This window comes from Parasteatoda tepidariorum, chromosome 4 (genome assembly GCF_982258835.1).
Source record: "Parasteatoda tepidariorum strain Cologne lab strain chromosome 4, Ptep-v5.0, whole genome shotgun sequence".
NCBI lineage: Eukaryota > Metazoa > Arthropoda > Arachnida > Araneae > Theridiidae > Parasteatoda > Parasteatoda tepidariorum.
In genome coordinates, this window is record NC_141758.1 from 79,538,331 (window position 1) to 79,559,902 (window position 21,572).

Consider the following 21,572-nt stretch of genomic DNA (forward strand, 5'->3'; position numbering starts at 1 on the left):
TCAAAAAAGTACTAAATGATCTTAATCATTATGAATTCTTTATCTAGCTTTTATATATTATGTTTAAGAATGCCAACATTCAGCTTCAGATTTAAGTTCAATCAACTATTGAATATGTATAAAATGCATTCCACTTACTAACAAACACATTAAAACAATAATTACAAAAATAATTTATAATTTTTTTTTATACAAATTAAAATATATATATATATATTTACTAGTATATTTCATTTCTGGAGACACTAGACACTAAATAAGATATTTAATTAGAATGATTAACTACTTTTACAACTATTTCTTGATTAAAATATAGCTTTGAAGATTGTGATAACATTTCATGCAGTCAAACAATGTAATGCATGAAAAAATGATATTATGTTAAGTCAAAATCATTAAATATAATTTGACATAATACATAATTTTTTTACATCTTAATAAAAGTTTTGAAATCAATTTAAATACCTGATTTGTAAATTATGCATCAGCTTATAATATTATATCTGAAAGGCAATGACATTATAAAATAATTATATAATATTGACTAATAAAATTTCTAAACTGCAGAAAAATTTGAAATCAATACAAATGATACATTACTTTATGATACATTAGTTTAATACTTTCTAAATGATACATCACTTTAAAACTTTGAGCTTGAAATTAATAACATAGAAAAATTAAATTAATTAACAAATTAAAAAGTATATTTCAAAAAATGAAATATTTTTTATCAACGTTATTGTGATACAAAGTAAATAAAATATTTATCATTATAAGTTATAAGTATATTATAATAAAGTGTAAATGAGTAATAAATAAATAATAGAACAACGTTTTATTACAATATAGTTGGTATCTGAGTAAAAAATGGTTACAATAACTACAATAAGTTTTAGGAATCAACATTTATATAAATTAATCTTTTCAAAACTTAACAAAAAATTACAAGGAAAGAAAAAACATCTAATAAAGAATTTTATCAAAAATAATAAAGTTTATTCAACAACTTTTCTTTTGAATGAAATATTTGAAGCTTGCTTGATAAATCTCAATTTATTTACTAAATTCAGAAATCACCATAAAGAATAATTCCTTTATAACTTATTTTATACAAAAAAAAAGAAAAGAAAAAAATCGACCAATATAAACATGCATAGGTAAAAATGACAGCATTTAAACATCTCGAAAAATTTTAATAATCGAAACCGCACCTCAACATTTTCTGAGGAGAGTCTTGGTTTGATTTAATGTAAATGAAAAACTAACACTGGTATTCAACGCAGAAAATGTGCATAAAAATTACTGTAAATATTTGCTCGCGCTTTGATTTATTAGAATAAAGAATTTATGACATGAAAAAAAATATATATAAATGTGAACTATTTTTTCAAAATAATATCTCATATGAATATGAGGCTTAATAATGGTATTCAATTTTTTTTTTTATGTAAAATAATTAGTTACACAGTTACCTGAATTATTACTGTCACTATGTAATTTTGAAATGGTTAGTCTAATTATTCAGATTTTTTCTTCTTATAAACACAATCTTTGCAACATCTTCTTAAAAAATATTTTTATTAAGAAACATTTTCCAAGTCAATATGTTAAAACTTAATGTAGAGACAATTGGCAAACCTGATTTTTATTTTATCAAAAATATTTATTGAAACACAAAAAATATCAGAAAGAAAAAGCAGAAACAATAAATAGATACATTCTAATAATTTTAAAAGTTTTATTTAGACACTTTTGAAGTATTACAGTAAAGCGCAGTACAATACTTTAAAATTTCTTTCAAATTTGCATCAGAAAGCATGATAAGAATGCAATCTATACAAAAAAATTTGTTTATATAAAATTTCATTACCTTCAAATTTTTATGTAAAATATTTATAAAAAATCATTGAAAAAGTACAAAGATTGATACTATGAATGAGGGACAATAGCATTATACAAATTTTATTAGATAATACTGATCTATAATCATTTTTTTTTTCAATCTTACATCAATAAATGCAAGTTTTTGTGAATCACTTTTGGATCAATAAGAAATGCAGTGTGAAATTGAAATAAATAGAATTCAAGTATTCTCAAGACAAGAGAGAGAATAAAAATTCATAAAATTTATTCGTATAAACTAGATACAAGAGCAGAACTCTGGGAGTTTTGTTTCTACTTTTTTTTTAAGAATGCCAAATTTAAAATCAAGTAAGATAAAATTATGCAAGCTTAGATACTTGAATTCAATTAAACACAGTAATTAACACTTCATGTTTATAAATAGTAAAGCTTACAAACTATATAACAGCAGATGCTTTTTACTATTTTAATGTTTAATATATAAATTTGCATGCAAAATTGAACTTAAAACTAGTTTTCAAAATTTACTGTTGAATATTACTAGAAAATGAAAGAACTTAAAAGATATATTTTTTATAAAGTTGAATTAGATTTTATTTTTGCCAAAGAAAATGGGGATAATTTTTTTTTGGGGGGGGGGGGTGAGAACAGCAAATTAAAATTTTCAAAATTTTAAATGAGGTTTAAAGCAGAAAATAAATACTTTGTTTAGATAAAATTTCAAATTTCGCTTCATAAAATTGAGGCAGACATTTTAATTAAAGACAGGCATTTTAATCAAACACATCTTGCCATTTTTTTTTTCAATTCCCAGTTTTCATTTTATAAATGAACTATACATTTTTGTTACAAAAAAAAAATAAATGAAAAGCACATTCAATGCATTTGCTCTAAAATCTAACATTTAAAAGTCACTGATCGCTCAATTAAGTTAAGTTGCCATAAAAAAAGCAGATGGTAAAATGCAACAACAGCTCTCCTAGATCTAATCAATTCTCAATCACTAAACAAATTCTACTAAATGCATAAATTGTAATACATTGATTGTACTATTATTTCATGATTTTATGTCTTAAAAACTTACAATATAAATAGAGAAGAAGTACAAAAGTAAATCCATCACTTTAAATTAATTGATAAGAAATAGCATGTGAAGTAAAATAACAAATTAGAAAAACACAGAAAATGATATTAAATATCAATAAAAGTTTTACCACATATAAAATTACAAATTTAGAAAACTTCAAAAAGTTTTCATAACTCTTAATCAAAATATGGAACTCAATGACTAATATGAACTGTAGTAAATATATATAAAATATTCAAAAATATAATCTATGACGTAAATAAAGCTAACAAAATAAGACTTCTATAATGACCAGAAAATAAAAATGGTTAAACATAAAAGTAAATAGCTACTTTGACTATCAATAAATATATACATTGCTTGCTATGAAGTAAATAAAACAGTAGCAATCAAAAATAATCTACTCACAAAGAAAGATATTATTCAATTTCTACATATTTAGTGTTAGGTAGATATGTTATTTTAACTATAAATGAGTCGGTAAATTATTGCAACCTCTCAAACTGTATGAAAGAAATTTGTTCTAAGCTTAGTAGCAGAATTTACGGAGTGAATCTGCAGTTTTAATTCAAATTTGTCTACCACCACATTGCAGTAAGAGAAAAGATTATTGTAAAAATTCAGCTTCATCTAGCATACATGAAGCAAAATTTGTCAACATAAAAGGTTCTTAAAAATTAGGCATAAAAATTTTTGTTGTTTAAATTCAAATAGAATTACATGCAATACTAAAAAAAGGTAATAAATGTCTATACAGTTAGATTTTTTATCAAGAGAAAAAATTTCTTTGCTTTTTGTTTTTCTGAGGTAATCTCAATTTTTTTAAAAATAGTTTTAAAATAGAACCTCAGAAATTTCCCCACGTCTGCTTGCTTCTTAAAAACTAAAAAGAAAACAAAGATGAAAAGTCTGCAGATGCTATAATAATCTGCAGATGGTGTAATAATCTGCAAAATTCCCTGCCGTGCTGGAGGGTTTTTGCTACCAGGGTTGTAAGTATATGTCAGTTTTAGCTTCATACAAAAACATATCTACCTGAATAGGGTGTTCCGGTGGTAGAGTCAGTTAGGGCATCACTCACAGCTCAGATAAAAATATGGGGCCCCCCGAGTTTAATCGTACAGGTTATGCAACTGGCATGTAAGTATATGTTGCAAAATGCATGTAAATCTGTTGTGGTTGAGTTTTCGGTGGAAGGTTGGACAGAAAGGTACCAGCTCAAGAGATGCCCATGTACATCTAACATGAATCAAAATTCTGAGGCAATCCTGCTTTGGCAGCTAAAAGATAAGAGCCCTGAAAAACAGTTGCTTAGCCATGTAAGAATGATAACACCCATATAAATTTTACGTAAACATTCGAAGATCTTAAGAATATATTTCTTAGGAAGTAACATTTTTGATAGCTACTGAATTTATGCTATGTGAAAATTTTTATTGGAGAACTATTTCTTTTAAGCAAACATTCAGGTCATACCAGTGCTAAAACTTCGCAACTACATTATCTGCAATGACCGTAGACTAGCTTTGTGTTTAAAATAAGAACATATATTCCGAATATTTACAAAGATTAACTAAACTTCTTTTATAGGATATGATTAAAAAAGATTTCAGAACTTATTCCAGTTACAAAATATAAAATTATTTAAAATCATTCAAAATAAGACGGTGTTATGCCTCATTCAGATGTACCTAAAGCACAAATTTTTAGATGCTAGGAAAAAAAATCTGTTATGAAAAAAAAAATCATCTGTTATGAAAAAAAAACTAACAAAATATTTTAACTACATTTTTAAAACACATCGATAAAAAAAAAGGTTTTGGAATGGATTACTTAAAAAAAAAAATTATAAGTCTAGCAATTTCAAAACATAATCAGAATGGAAATTTTTATTAAATTTTTTTTTTTAAAAATTGTTAATCATTTTTATTATGATTATGGACATGGTGAAAAATAAGAGCAGTTCTTTGTTTGAATGATTCTTTGCATATGTCACACTGATAGGGATGTTCACCAGTATGCAAACGCATGTGAACTTTCAAATTTCCTTTTTGGGAAAAGGACTTATTGCACACATTACAAACATAGGGACGAGCTTTCGTGTGAACCACCATATGTACTTTTAAATTCCCTTTATATGGAGTTGTGTACAGACAATGAGTGCAAGAATAGATTTGGCATTCCATTCTAGATCTGTTTGGTGAAAGTGAAGGGTCTAGAACAAGAAAAAACAGAAAAAAAGAAACAAAGATTAGGCAGGTTAAAATGTAGATAACTTATTAAAAGATATGAAGAATATAAATTATATATCAATATAGTTAAATATGTCAAGTAAATTTTATAAAAGACTAGATAACACAAATTTCAAAGAATTTAAGACACAGTAAACAATTTTAACAAAAAATTTGTAAGGAGATCAAACTTAAGGTAAATTATTTTTCTTTTAAAGATACAAATTAAATTGCTATGTAGCTATGACAAGACAAGTTAGGAAAATGAACACCAGTTGAAGAGTAATATGGGAGAATATCATCAATATCTCTAATCTCTAAGTCACAAACTTGCAAAAGTTACCTTTAAGATTAACACATATTTAAAAGTTTATTTCATTATTTTAGTGTACACACACTATGTACTTAAGCTTTAACATTTACATTAGTGCTTTAGCATTGTGCATTTAACTAGAAGAGGAATAATAATAATAAAATCACCAAAATAGTGAAATTTATAATTTATGATTACATAGTGATATTTTGAAATAATCACAATTTTGAGCTTTAAATGTTATGGAAAAAGGCAAGCTTGTATGTTCAGAACTTTATCTCTGCCAAGTCTTAAAAACAGTTTTGAATAGGAAAAAATATTTATTAACTTCTTCCTTCCATGCCTATAATTTTTAAAGCTGACCCTAAATTCAGTAAAATACCAATATATATATATATATATATATATATATATATATATATATATATATATATATATATATATATATATATATATATATATATATATATATATATATATATATATATATATATATATATATATATATATATATATATATATATATATATATATATTTAACACTAAATTCTCTAATATTAGCCAGTCTACTCAAACATATAATAAAAACTAAATAAGAAACCCAAATTTAGCTGAATGAGAGCTGTTTTTCATTTAATTGATTTCTTCATTCATTTATTTACTTTTTATTATTTCTTTTTAGTAAGGAACAAACTTTATGATCAAAAGAAAAGAAAAAAAGACTTTCATAGCAGGGAAAAAAAGTCAACTGAAGTATGAAATGAAGCATTCTGTTAATTTATTATCCAAAAACATAAAAAAAAAAAAAAAACACTATGAATTACAACTATAATACAATGGAATAACAATTTCTTGAAAGTTCTTTTATTACCTGGATTGGGTTTAGTGACAGTAACACATACACTAAAAGAGAAATAATTTTTAGATGCAAAATTAGGATATTTTAATTTCATAGAAAAGTAACAGATAAATGTTTGAACATTTCTTAGTAAATTTTAGAAAACTTAAGTGAACACTAAATATTATAAAGGAATTATAATTGCTTCCAATCTATAACAAATTCTGTCACATTCTTAAATTGAATTATTAGTTCAAAACCTTCTTCAAATACAACACATTCATGTTAATTGGATATGCTTTTACGTAAATTTAGAATATTATCCTTAAAAGGTATAAATAAGGTATAATATTATAAATTTATTAACCATAGAAGTTTTTTTTAAATAAACATTGATTAAAACCCTATTTTTTTAAATACTGGAATTATGAATGAGAGGCTTTATGTCAGTTATAAATTATTGAAACTTTTTATTTAAGCTTTTCAATCTTGTTATAGTAAAACAAAATTAGAAAAATAACCACTTTTAGACATTTATTATAAAGATAACTTTGAGATATTTCCATGAATAGGTCATAAAATATCTCATTGATATTAAAAGTCAAGAGAATTGTTAAAAATGCACACTAATTGATATTTCAAAGAGAATATTGTCAGGACAAATAAGTTGCAAGTACAGTACAGAACCCGTTATCCGGAAATCAGAAAACTAAAAAACCGGAACGAAATTCAATTAGTTTTTCCGCCATTTAAAAAAAAAAATTTTTTTTTCCTCATAAGATTTTAGGATTTTTCATTCTTTTTTGAAAGATGTTTACCTTACCATAATTTTGGAAATAATCATTAGTGTATTACTTCATCGTTCTTTCTTTTTTTTTAAGATTATTTAAAAAAATTTTTTTTAGTTGGGTTAACTATTAAAAAAACGGCTTTTTGTAGCGATTCAGAAAACCGGAAAAATCAGTTATCCGGAATATCGATGGTCCCGATCGTTCCGGATAATCAGTTCCCTACTGTATAAGAAACTCAAATTCACAAATAATGCAACTATAAAACAAATGTACTTCTTTCAGAACAACTTTATTGTTTTTAATAAGTAATTAAAGTGATAAACAAATCATTTAAAATATAATTACTTCTATGATACAGAGACTAAAATAAAAACAAAGATAATTAATGGATCCTGTGAAAAATTTAACAAAATATTTAGAAAAAAAAAAAGACTAAGGATGTTCAGCAATTGTTTAAAGGAATGAGAAAAAGTACAGATAATGGAGGTCAGATATTTAACTTTCTACATTTACAGGGATCTGTCCAGGCCGAATTTACTACCGTTTAGCGGTGCCTTCACAAATTCAATTTTAGGTGAGACGGTAGTTTCACAAATTCAACTTTAGGAAAAACGGTAGTTTCACAAAATACTTTTTCTTAAAATGTTATTTTTGTATCCCTTAAGAAACGATAAATCTATATTTTTACCATGTTTTTGTGTTGACTTTTTAATATAATTTTTCACAAATTATGCCAAAATTTTCACAAAATAGGTACCTTTCAGAAAAATCTAGACAGACCCCTGATTTATAGAATGACCAGCAAGATCTGGTAACAAAGAGAACTTTATAGCGAAATTTTTAGGGGGCCAAGGCTCACTCTAGGCTGTCATGCCCAGGCAATGTTTTGATTTTGAAGGATGAGTTTTTATAGTTTTCTACAAGATACAGTTTTAAGTTTTTCACATATTTAAAGCACATCTTTTCCTTAATAAATTTTTTAAGGAACATATACAAATAAAGAAAATTTAATTAAGATAATTTTCCAGGATTTGTTATGTCAATTTGACAAAAAATAGTTAACCATAACAAAAGCAAATAAAAAAATAAAAAAACAATTTAAAAAGTATTAATGCCAAAATTTTTTTTTTATAAATATTTGAAATTTAATTTGCTAGCACACAAAAAATAATGAAATGAAACAGTTGAAATCAAGTTTTCACTCAAAAATTACATGGCCGATATATGGACTTATATTCTGAAACTAACTTCATAAACATTTCTGTTTGTGCATACAAAAAATTATTTGATAAACAGTTCTATATAGTTATGGAAAGCGGTTCAAAACAAAAGTGCAATTATAATAAACTAAACTAAGATAGCACTTAGTCACTATTTTTTCTCTGGTACCTAGTAATAATCTACTTTTTAGTAGTATGAAATTAAAACAACAAAAATGTGGCAAAATACTACACATCCTCGTACGGATTTTGAATAGAAGAAAATTATGAAGAATAAAAAAATATGTTTATGATTACAACAAAAACAACTTTTTGACGTCGTATACAATCTAAGCTTTTAAGTTACAGAACAACTGCATAGGACAATTTTGCTTAATGATATTTTCTAGTTTTTTTTAATACTGAATTCTACCTAAATATAACAAGATGTAGTAAAAAATATAGATATATGAGTAAAACAAGCATGTTATAAAAAATGAAATTTTAACTTAGATTTATGTCAGGAATTTTAAGACTTACTTTACTTATATAAACACTTCAAGATATGCGAATTCAGCACTGCAAGAATTGTTATATACCATGATATTGACCAAGTTTATAAAAATGATGGGAAAGATAAAATGAAATTTCTCAAATAAAATATTTTTACCTCTGATTAATTATATAAATTTTAGGAAAAGCGAATGAACGTTTCTATAAATTATACATTATTTATTCAATGTCCAATCTAGCGTTTTGACTATTATATTTTTGGAAATATTCAGATCTTTCTTATTCTTGACTAATAACTAAGCAATATGATATCATGCTTGAAAATTGTTATCCTAAGACGTGTTTCAATGCTGTTTGGGTAAAAAAGCTCTCAATCACCTAAGCTTTGTTATTTGCAACTTTCAAGTAATAGGAAAAAATTTTTTAAAAAAATGCATGACATGATATTTAAATACTTTGGGTCAAAAATGACAAGCACTTTTTAAAATATTTAAAAAATAGTCGAAATCTTTGACTAATTTATTTCCCTTTTAATACTTGTTGGCACTTTTTTTAGTCGATTGTTGAAAAAAATAAATTTGGGTTGTTTGCTGTAAATTATGAAACAAAATTTATGCAAATTTACTACAAAAAAATTGAGTGCTTTCTAATCAAATGTGCTTTAAGATTTTCTTTTTGTGAAAAAGATTTTTTACAGATGCTACAAAAGTGAGGTCGTTCTCCAGTATGAACTAACACATGCTTTTTCAGATTCCAAGAAAATGGTGATTTGTAAGGACACAGCAAACAATTATACAGTTTTCCCTTCATAGAGGTATGTGTAGTATTGACCAATTTGCTAAAACCTAAAGAAAAAGAAAACATTATAGGATATAGAAAACATCAAGGATCAAGACAAAATAATGTGATGACAAATGAGTTTAAAATGTATATAATTCCCATGAGAGAACATGTGTATTGAATTTTTATACTAATCAAACATCAACAATACATATTTTTAAAAAAAATCATAAATTTTTTTTGATCTAATAAATGATTATATATTATATTTTATGTGCTGAGATACAATTATAAAGATTCAAAGGATTTCAATTAAATACAGTTACCTAGGGATCAAGTCATAAGTTGGTCGCAAAAACAAACTTTATCTGCTTGTTTATTAAACATCAAATGATTTTTCAAACTGTTAGAGCACAAATATCATATAAATAGACATACAATCGCTTCAGTACTACAATGAAACACCTTTTTCAGTAACAAAACACAAGATGAAAAAGAGAAACAGAGATGCAGAAGAAATCCTAAACAAGTTAACACAAGATAATAAAAAGATTGACCAATAGGGTTGGAGAACATAACAAGATCAAAAATCATAGCCAATAATAGTTGGGAGATGAGAGAAAACAAGATGAGATAGTGATAGGATGAGAACTCTATTGCATGTTACATGACATAGAAAAAAATAATTTTTAAACATTTTGAAAGAAAATGTAATTAACTAAATTATTAGAATTTCTTAAAATATAGAATGATTTCTAGAAAATAAGGTCAGTGGTTGAGACAAAGAGCTAATTGATTTTAGGTGAGAACTCAAATCTATCAAAGATATTTTTGATAATCACTTTTTACGCTAGTTTTATGAAAGAATTATAATCATTTGAAATATTTCTTTTTATGCAATGGCCATACAAGTAGCAAAAATTAACAATAGAACAATTTTTAGAGATAGTAAAGCTATATAAAAGATCATAAAATATTAATATTAAGATGGTTAAATTTTACTATGCCTTGTGGTATTAATATTAGCATCAATTTTAAATGCAAAAGTAAATAATAAGTGTCATTAAAGTTACATTAGGTTTGATCAAAGATGTTCATCATTAAAATTTATAATTATAGTACTTTATTATGAAAGCAAATTTTTTATTTTGTTCAAAATATTTCATTGAAATAAAGTTGACTTTAATATAAATACTGAGAGGAAAAAAAAGAGTAATTGCTGAAATATATAAATATAAGAGGTCAATTTATAAAGTTATTTTTGGTTGTGTGTAAAATGTTTTTTCTTAGATTAATTATTATATTCCTCGTATAATGAGGTACATTTCAACCAGAAAATTAAAAATTTTTAAGGTATATTGTTGAAAAATGAACTATAAAATGAACAGTAATAAGATACCTTATAAAACATTAAAAATTATTTAACAGTAAAATTATTTTACTGTAGATACAGTAGCTATTTAATAACAGCAGCTTGTAAGAAAATAAAAACTTAGAGGTGTCAAATGTTTTAAGTAAAAAAATAATATCACAAATTTACGAGTCAAAGAGCTGCCAAACCTAAATAAAACATGCTTAGTGATAGTTTCAGAAATTTTATATGGGCAGATATTTTGTTTGTGACCATACACTAGAATTGCATGATTATGAGCTAAGCTGCATAAAATCATTGTTTATAATTCCACCAACACAGAACAAATATAAGAAATCAACTGAGCCACTTCGACATAAAATTGCGAAACAAAATTTTAAAAAACATCAATTCCTTTAAAAAAATATACAAAATATGTAAAGTAGAAAACAAAAACTTTGTTCCTTTTCATAATTGTTCTCTCGCATGAATTGCCATATGTGTCTTAAGATTTCCCTTCAAACTAAAAAATTTATGACAAATTGGACATGAGAATTTACGTTCTTTGGTGTGAGTCAACATGTGAGTCTTCAAGTTCCATTTATAAGGAGTTGTATAAGTACATAGAGAACAGAAAAAAATTGTCACGCCATCCATTAGCTTTGATTGGATAAGGTAATCTGAAAAAGAAATATACTATATCATTTTGTTTATTCAAAATTAAATACACTAAATAAGTAAAAAAGATATTTTTCATTCAAAAAAAAAAAAATAATCATTCTAATTTCTTGAAGAATTAAAAAAAATTTCCTAATCTTTAACTCTTTATACTTTTTTTTTTCTTTTCTAAAAATTTTAAGAATTATTTCTGAAAACTGAAAAACAGATTGCTATGTTTTGAAAGAAGTTTCTTGAATAAACCAATCCCAGAGAAGTAAATATTTAAGATATATGTGCATCGATAACATGAAGGGAAAAAAATGGTTATTTTAATTAATTCAAAAATTGATAGTTATGAAAAAGCAGTTGCAGTGCGCTATAAGGTGATTAGGGAGACATATATCAGTCGAAGAAAATGGCAAAATTGATTGATTTCAACAATACTTAGAATGAAATAAAGAAGAAAAATATTAATATTGTTTGTAGTAACTGCATTTTTTCCCCTCAAAGTAAATGCATTTTATAGAAACTTTAAAATTTTAGTACAGTAATGATTTTGACTAAATTAGTATAATATTTTGATAAAATTATTTGAATATTGCAAGCCTGAAGTTTGATGCCACAAAATTTTTAGTGATTGATTGTATTTGTTTTGTATTTGATTGTATTTGTATTGATTGTAGTATTTGATATTGAGGCTTAACTGTATATGTATATATACTTTTCATAATTTTTTAGTTTTTAATCCTACTATAAATACTTGTATAATTAGAAGTCTATTTTTCGATAGATTAGATTGTTCCCACAATTTGATCGTATCATGTGCATGCATTACATGTTTTACCATTAATCTTTTCTCCATATAATTGAAAAACATTTTATCAGGGTTCATACAGAGATCAGAAGAAATCCAAGGAGTTCAAAATTTTAAGGACTTATCAAAAATTTAAAAACTTTGTGTAAAAGATAACTAGATAGTTTTTTTTTTTAATTAAAAAGAAGTTATTTTAAGGAACTTGCAAAAATATATATTTTGCATATTTTTTTCCAGCTTTTTTGAAATAAATTTTGACTTTGTCAAATTTCATCAAGAAAAATAAATAAAGTTATCACTTTTACACATAAATTACATTTTCCAGTTTCAAATATTTTAATAAATCTTGTTTAAGTACAGATGCTTAAAGATTAACGTAAAACCCTACCAATCTTATATTTTTAAATTTGAATACATAAGAAAATCTAAGGCATTTTATGGAGAAAAAAAAATCTCAGAAAATTATTGATTAAATTTGCTTGTAACATGTAAAATTGAAATTATTTGCTGTTATTTTTTTCTTCTAACTCCTGCAATTTAATTTTTCGTTTCTTTTAAAGTTTTACTTAAACTATTAGATTTTGACAGCTAAGTCATATCATTTAGTTTCCCTGCTTGGACAGCAAATTCATCAGTGGACTTAGTTCATCTATGCAACACACTAAGCTAAGGAGTTTCTAAGGACTAATTCTAAGTAGTTCAAAGTATTCCTTGGAGACTTTTTTTATTTAAAAGGAGTATAAGGAGTCTGTACGCACCCTGCATTTCATAAGAAAATTTACATAAAAGCTGGATTATAATTTATAATAAGAATCAATTTTTTTTTACTCAGTGAAAAAGATTTTGAAGCATAATATAACAAAAAATACTTTTCAACAATTGTAAAATTAATTCAAATTTAATTCCAAGCATCAGAGAAAAATTTATTTTGCTTCAACATAATAAAACAAACATTTGATAGATTGAAGTAAAGCCTATGTTATAGACTTTCTCTATAAGTAAGTACTATTTAATACTTATTTTTTTCTTTAAAATCCTTTTTTTCTTCTCTTGGAACAGAGAAATAAGAACACTTTATACAAATATACATAATTTGACATGAATCCAAACAGCTTTCTCAATCATAAAAGCAACTTGAACATTATACAATATATATGAGCTACACTTACGCAGTTGCCAACGTAAAAAGAGGAGAGAAAAAAAGAGATTCTACAAATTATTAATTTCATCTTAACCATTGTATAGTATCTAAAATATATTTGACACAGAATTTTCATAGTCCATAAAATACAAACACTGTACTAGCAATCATAAATTTTAATAAACTGCTATATATTTTCTTAATAATATTTTCCATTTATGATTTACTTTAAATGGAAAAATTATGTTTATGATATTAAACTGAAAATTTTGAATAGAGATAGATATTGAATCAATTTTAGATAAACATAACATAATCTTTATTAAATCTTAAAAAAAGAGTTCTTAAAAATAAAAAAATTCTAAATAGAATATTAAAAATAAAAAAAAGAGAAAAGAAAGCCTTAAACTGATTAATATAAATGAGATTTACTTCATTACTTAGTAATACTCATTTTAAAGCATAAATAAGCAATAGATTTAGCAGGGGTCTGTCCAGACATTTTGTGAAAGGTCCGGTTTTCATGAAATTGTGAAAAAATTAAGCACATTCTTTCAACCAGGGTCCTGCTTTTGCGAATTTGTGCAAATATGGTCCGGTTATTGCAAAAAACTTTTTTAAGGAGTTTTTAAACTGTAAAGAGATACAAGAACATGCTCAGCACTGTAAAATTATAATTAAAAAAAAAATTTCAAAAATAAACAGCAATTGCTGCTTCTAAATTAGAAATGCAACATACAAATATTTGGTATTTAGCCTATACTGCTGACCGCAGAATATTCATTTTGGACGAATAATGGAAGAATCGTCTGCCGAAGACGAAACTTAATTCGTTTACATCCATCTTTTTTGTTTTCTGCCCTGGGAAGGGTTTATTTAATTAACAAAACAATAATGAAGATAAACAAATTTGTGAAGGGTCAGTTTTTAAGTTAAAATATTTTGTGAAGGGTCTGTTAACGGACCCAAATTTCTTCTAAACAGATCCCTGCTCAGTAAAAAAATTTACTTTAATTGAGAGACTTTTATTCAGAAACCTTCAAAATTTTAAGAAAAATATACAAAAATGAAGAGAATTTTTGATTTGACTAGCACCAGGTCAAGAAAGCAAGATTCTGCTTTGTGTGCATAATTGGGTCACCGATTAAAATGGTAGCATGAAACCCTAAGAATGCTTGATTAAAAATCTATAATTTAGGCCTAAATAAAAATGAAATAAGAAACAAAAAAAGCTATAAATTATAAGTATCCTTCTTTAAAATGCTTGATTTTATGGTAAGATAATGCAGAGTGCTGTGCAAATTTTTCACCACAAATTCTACATTGATAAGGTTTTTCCCCAGAATGCAGTCTCATGTGAACCTTGAGGTTATATTTATCATTAAATGACCGTGAACAAATGCTGCATGAGTACATAAAAATATTATGATTTCTTGACATATGCAAATTCAGATTTGTTTCATAGTTGGAAGAAAAAGTACAGAAAGAGCACTTGTGTTTCTCCTTAATATTTCTTTTTATCACTAAAAAGAAAAAAAAAAAACAATGAGAAAAATCATACAAATATATTCATCTGGCAGTATTTTTGCAGTTACACATGTTTTCAGTACCTGATAGTTACACATGAATTAAAAATAACAGCTGATCAAAACAAAACTTATCAATTCTTCTCTCAAAACAATAATGAATCAAAGAAACATTATTTTATTCAAGCAATTCCCATTTGTATAAGTTCTTATAGAAATTAACCACATTATACATTTGTTTCATTAAATAAGGAGAAATATTAGCTTTTTTGCAAGAAAAACATTAGGTTGGAGAACATTTTTAGGCATCATAAATGTTGCAAATGAAAGAAGAAAAAAAAGTTTTAAAAAAAAAATAAAGATAGGCAACTTTTAGGTATGCTTAGATCGACAACTCTTGTATTAATGCTATCATATCTACAGGGTAATTTAAATTGCCAAAATGTGGAGGTACCAATTTGAAAAGACTTAAATTTTTTTTCATTTAAATAACTTTAAAAATAAATGTTGCTAAGAGATTTAAAGATGAAAGTAATTTATATAATACATCTTTACAGTAAAAAAAAAAAATTATTATTATTTTTTGAAAGAGGGATGTTGGAAACTTTTTTCAGTATTTTGATTAAAATATTATTTTTTATATTTCGGTACTAGTAAACTTTAATGCAATCTGAGAGAAATATTTTTTCATAAAAATTATTTTAATGATTGCAGTAATGAAGAGTAAAAAAAAAATGTACCAGCATTTTCAAATATATTCCTACGTAGAAGGTATTAGTATTTTTAATGTATTTTTTAAAACAATAATTATTAAAGTGGTTTTAATATAAAAAGAGGTCATAAAACTTTAATAAGTTAATTATTAGGATGAATTTAAGTTTTATTTTGTATGGACAGTTAATTCCATACAAAATTCCTGTCTATATAAATCTAAATCTTTTTCCTCTTACTTTCCACGAAAATTATTTGACGGAATGGTAAAAAACAACAAAAGCACCTTTTTACATTCAATTTCAATTTACTCTATTATTATTATTTAATCAACAATAAAGGAAATAATTTTTTTTCTTAAGTCAAGTGAAAGAAAAGTAAAATAGTGTGAGCAATGCTTATTTACTACATCAAACTTAAATTTAAGTCAAGTAAATTACAGTTAAGAAACCTAGTAAAAGATACACATTAATTTACGAGTATAGGGATATACTTTTTAATTTGTATTGTAGCTCTATACTTGACTAAAGGCAAGCTGCACTATTTGTAAGTAGAATAGTCTTCATTAGTAATATGTTGACTGACATTTATCATAAATAAAAATATTAACTATATTTCCAGAAATTTTAACGAGTCCACAGATAAGTGGGGCAATTTTTGTTAAAAAACCTTTTATTTCATAATGTTTCTTACTTCGCAGAAGCAATTTTATTTCAAAAAATTGAAAATACATTAAAAATAGAAACTATTAGAGAAACAATAAGAAAATACAGAGAAAAAAATATATAACATCAATAATATAAACAATTCGTGCAACAACAACAAAAAAATTTAATAATAATCTTTTAGATCAATATTTATATACTTTCTATAACTTGAATATTAAAATATAACTGCAATAAACCACCTAAAACAATTTTAAGAACAAAAATCTCATAATAAGTTTACTCTTTCAAAATTGAATACAGTCATCTGCAAAGAATGAAAATAAAAGACTCCATGAGTTAGTCCTACAAAAAACATAAAAAGTACTTGATGATTTTTAACTATGTTATATCATATAAAGTTTACAAATGTTACGTCTGTAATGGTGGAATTGTACATTAGTAATTATGGATACTCTCAGAGTATGTCGGCATAGGGAATCACTTCATTTTCATTCTGCTGGTTCTTAAGGAGTGTCCATTCATAAAAATTCTAAGCAAAGTTTCAGGCTTCAAAGAGTTTCTGTAGTCCTGATCTATAACGAGTAAACACTAACTTTTACTCGGGAAAAATGATAGTTTCAAAAAAAAATTTTCATTTCACAAAAAAAAAAATTTCTCACAAGCATTAAATATTTAATCGCCAATAGGGAGGTGGGGAGTGAAAATTTTGCTCCGTATTATAGATGCATATTTGTTGTAAATTTTAAAAATATACAAATGGCTAAGAAAAAGGCAGAAATTATGCTTTGAAACATTGCATTAAAAAAGTATATTTAATTTACTGATGCAATGTGATATTAAAAATTCCTTAAAAACATCAAATATTACGATGTGTGTAAATTTCTGGATTCTTTAACCCTTACTTCCATAAGTAATATTTCCATTAAAATATTTATTTCCAATATTTAATGGTATGTTTTGCTTAAAATACTCACAAAGAGTAGGAAAAAAAACATGCAAAAGAAAAAAATTGGTATTTAAATAATACTTTAATTATATATATATATTATATATATATATATATATATATATATATATACACATACATACACAGTACAGAACCCGTCACCCGGAAATCAGAAAACCGGAAAACCAAAAAACCGGAACAAAATTCGCTAAATTTTCTCGCCATTTTAAAAAAAAAAAATTTTCTTTCCTCATAAGATTTTACGATTTTTCTTTCTTTTTTTAAAGATGTTTACCTTACCATCATTTTGGAAATAATTATTAGTGTATTACTTCATCGTTTTTTTTTATTTTTAAGATTATTTCCAAATATTTTTTTTTTTTAGTTGGGTTTAACAATAAAAAAAACGGCTTTTTGTAGCAATTCAGAAAACCGGAAAAACCAGTTATCCGGAATAGCGATGGTCCCGACCGTTCCGGATAATTGGTTCCCTACTGTATATATATTAGGTAAAAAATCGACATTGTCCTTTGCCTCCAGCACATATTTCTGAAATTAAGTAACTTACTATATTATAGAAATGTTAATGAGATAAATGCCTGCATAATCTGATATATTATGACTGTCTACTTGAATATGTACAATCAATATTTAAAAAAATTTTTGTGTGCATATTTTGCTCTACACATCATTATATATATGTCCCCAACTTTTGTGTAATTGCTGTCCCAAGCACAAAAAGAGTCAATAAACACTATAGGAGCACAAGTAGAATAAAATATAACTTCCAGGTTCTAAAGAACAATCTTCTTTACAGAACAGTAAAGTTTTTCACTTCTTTTAGGGTTAAAGTCTTTTAATTTTAATTTCATCTTAAAGAACAATAAAATACAATTCATAGACTTAGGGAACATTCTTACTGAATATGGTCCTACTTAACCCCTTAACTGTATTTACGTGATTCACTCCCCAGTGCCACTGTTTTTCGCTCAAGTGCACTTTCTTATGTGGTGTTTAGGTGGAGGAAAATGATGCACGTGTTGCAATTTAAAAACAGTTTACTTTTACAAGAAGAGAAAAAGGAAAGAAAGAAAATACATAATTTAAATTAAAGAATAAAAATACAATATAAAAGATGTTAAAACTTAGCTGTTGTATGATAAATCCTGAAACATGGTTGGACACATAAACCAACATCACATTCATTGCACTGTTAGCGGGATTCGCGACAAATTTTTTTTTTCTTGAACAAACGGCACATTTTTGCAATGCATTTTTCTTTGAAGACGTTGATGGAAAGAGTAAAAAGCACAAATACACACGGGAAACGAAAGCGAAAAAAGAATAAACCTCAAATAGAGACATGCAAGCGATTAATATGATATCACTATTCCATATTACATCCTTTTCCCATTCCCCCTCCTCCGAAATTAGTAATACATTCGCAAAGCAAACACTTTCAAGGTCATTTTACTGCATTCTGAAGTAGGGGGTGTAGTTCTATTTATAGCAGCGCAATGCAAAGCATTGTACTTTGGGAAAGCGTATATATACGTCTGCGGCAATTAATGCATCGTCTGGCCGAGACGTAAATTTATGCCCGTGGCAGTTAAGGGGTTAAAATTCCCCTATGAAATTTTCAATTTCTAAATTTATATTTTAAATAATTTTCTATTCTGATTAGAAAGTGACAAAAAATACTGTTAGTACAGCACAGGGTAGATATTGTGTATAAAAATAAAAAGCTTGTTTTCAAACATTTGAATTCTACACAAAATTGTAAATTTACAACAAAAAGAGACGGAAAGAATATCTCCACTTTTCTCTTCAGGTAAAAACCAAATAAACTTTTCAGTTTGTAAGCAAGCAGACAAGTTTGCTGGCTCGTAACTGTTTGTGTCCAAGAACTGACTCATTACTATCCTCTTTTTTTAATTATTGCCATTGCACGCAAAAATAAATTTTAAAATCACAAACAAGAATTTTGGTTTGAAATTACTAAGAATGTGCTTACAAAATATGGTCTTACTTAAAATAATATAAAAATATAAGTGATTCAAAGATGTTTTTGCAATGAAAAAGTAAAAATCCATAATATTTTTTTCAAAATTTAGACATGATTCTTTAAAAAATATTTATTTAATTTTCAAATAAATATTATTTTAAATGTTTCCTTACATTTACTTATTATATATTTATTCATAGAAAAAAAAATTTCTACACATATTTTTAATGTGCTTAAGTCAGGAAACAGCAATCACAATTGTCCATGCTATTACATTTTAAAATTTTCACTACATTTTTAACTTTTTTTTATAGTTGGTTGTCGAATTGTATACTTTAATGCATGGTAAAAATTATCAACACTAAATTAATAAGATGAACTTTTCCTAATTGTCTTCAAGTTAATGTTTCAAGATCCCATACATTATAGAAATGTAATAATGTACACAAGCACACTAGTATTTCTTTCATGCATGAGCAAAGAAATTTACACTTAATAACTATTAACTCTAAACAGTGAACAACTTTGTAACAATTACGATGAAACGAACACCTCTGAACTAAAGTACCTACACTGTTGATATGAAAGCAAGAACTTCCAATATAACTTTCTTTCGCAAAAAGAGAAATTTAAAATTTTGGTTTTATGAAGGAAATATTGAAATATTAATTGGCAAAACGATGTTAGATTGATTAAAACAAATCATAATTAAAGAATTATTTTAATTGAATACAAAACTACATGCATACCTGCCAACTCTCCCGCATTTTGCGGGAGATTTTATTTTCATATTTAAAGTGGTAGTAAATACATACTATTTTTTCTTTTATAAATTTAATTTTTAAATGATTTTGATCACCACTATTCTTACAAAAATTAAGCTTACATATTAATATGCGTTACTATCATGGTTGTCAACTTAATTTTTTTCAAATACAACGTATTAGTTTGCTTAAAATTGAAGTTTTAATTCCATTTTAATACCACTGGGAAAAATGATAATGGAAGGGATTAAAAGTTGGCACGTCTGTACATGGTATGAATGCTGTCATATATAATCTGAATTAGCTTTTTCGGCAGTTATAATATAAACTTAACAGTAAAAAGGCATTATTTTTGAAAAATTAAACAAAATATTATTTTCTGTTTAACTACAAATGTACACAAATATTATTTTTTTCTTTCTTATTTCAGTTTACTTCATTGTAATGGAGGAACCAGAGATTTCTGCAACATTGCTTATAGCTTTCATTGAATTCCAACATAAAGATTTAATTATAGATGGCGCTATAAATGCTTCGGCTGTTTACAGTTTATTTATAATTTGTATAATTTTAACGACGAGGTACACGTACTTTACAAACAGTATAACGAAAAGCGATACCGCACAAGCTCTTTCCTTTTGCCGCCTAATCGAATTGTGACACTCCCTCAATTTTCAGCGAAGCATTTTTTATTAAAATTTTTAAATTCGTAAAGACTATATTGACAACGAAATTTTTCTACAATTTTTTTCCTTCTTTGTATTTATTTCTTAAAATAGATAAGCTAGTATTTTTTAAACACTTTCTTGTAGTGATTTTCTTTTTAACGTAAAATTACAGCAGATTAGAAATAAATATAACCATACAATTCTTTAATAGCAGAAATAGAAAAAAAAGCACATTAAAAAAATGGGGGGTATAAAGTGAAATCTTTAGAGTCAGAAGCTGAAGTATATTCATTATTAATACCAGTTTATGTCTTTTCCCCCTTTTTAGGGAAAGAAGACTAAAAATTGAAAATCGTATAAAGAAACTTCGTATTCCTTCAGTTTTTACTACCTGATTTTATTCTTTTTTATATTGAAAGAGTATTTTTCAGTGTCACATAACTTATTTTTTACGTAACTAAACTATATAAATAACTGAGAGTCTACTGACGACCCAGAAAAATTTCGGTACGATGAAATAGCTTTCGGAACAAAAAGTTATTTCAAAACGAGTTGCTTTGAATTTTTCTGAAAATATATTTCTTCTTATAAAAATATTTTTTTTAATAAATAAATTTTGAGACATGGTTAGAATTTATACCATAATAGAAGGCTATTTAACCACCTTTATTAAAACAAACTAATACTGCCGTGCAATTGA

General features: G+C 25.6%; 1 protein-coding gene across 1 annotated transcript; it reads right to left on the bottom strand.

The window, feature by feature from the left end:
• Nucleotides 1-2,026: 2,026 nt before the first annotated feature.
• Nucleotides 2,027-20,642, bottom strand: LOC122269329 (uncharacterized). The gene is made up of 6 exons (XM_087161446.1): nt 20,474-20,642; nt 20,013-20,254; nt 7,907-17,061; nt 7,350-7,629; nt 6,369-6,919; nt 2,027-5,168 (listed from the first exon to the last, which is right to left on the bottom strand). The coding sequence occupies exons 5-6, from the start codon at nt 6,448-6,450 to the stop codon at nt 4,870-4,872; spliced, it is 381 nt and encodes a 126-aa protein (XP_087017572.1). The 5' UTR covers nt 6,451-6,919; nt 7,350-7,629; nt 7,907-17,061; nt 20,013-20,254; nt 20,474-20,642; the 3' UTR covers nt 2,027-4,869.
• Nucleotides 20,643-21,572: the final 930 nt, after the last annotated feature.

Coding starts and splice junctions, on each gene's coding strand:
- LOC122269329 (XM_087161446.1), bottom strand. CDS start 6,450: ATGAAATTAAAATATCCTAATTTTGCATCTAAAAATTATTTCTCTTTT. Junction 5,169..6,368: donor TGTCACTAAACCCAATCCAG/GTAATAAAAGAA, acceptor TTCTTGTTCTAG/ACCCTTCACTTTCACCAAAC.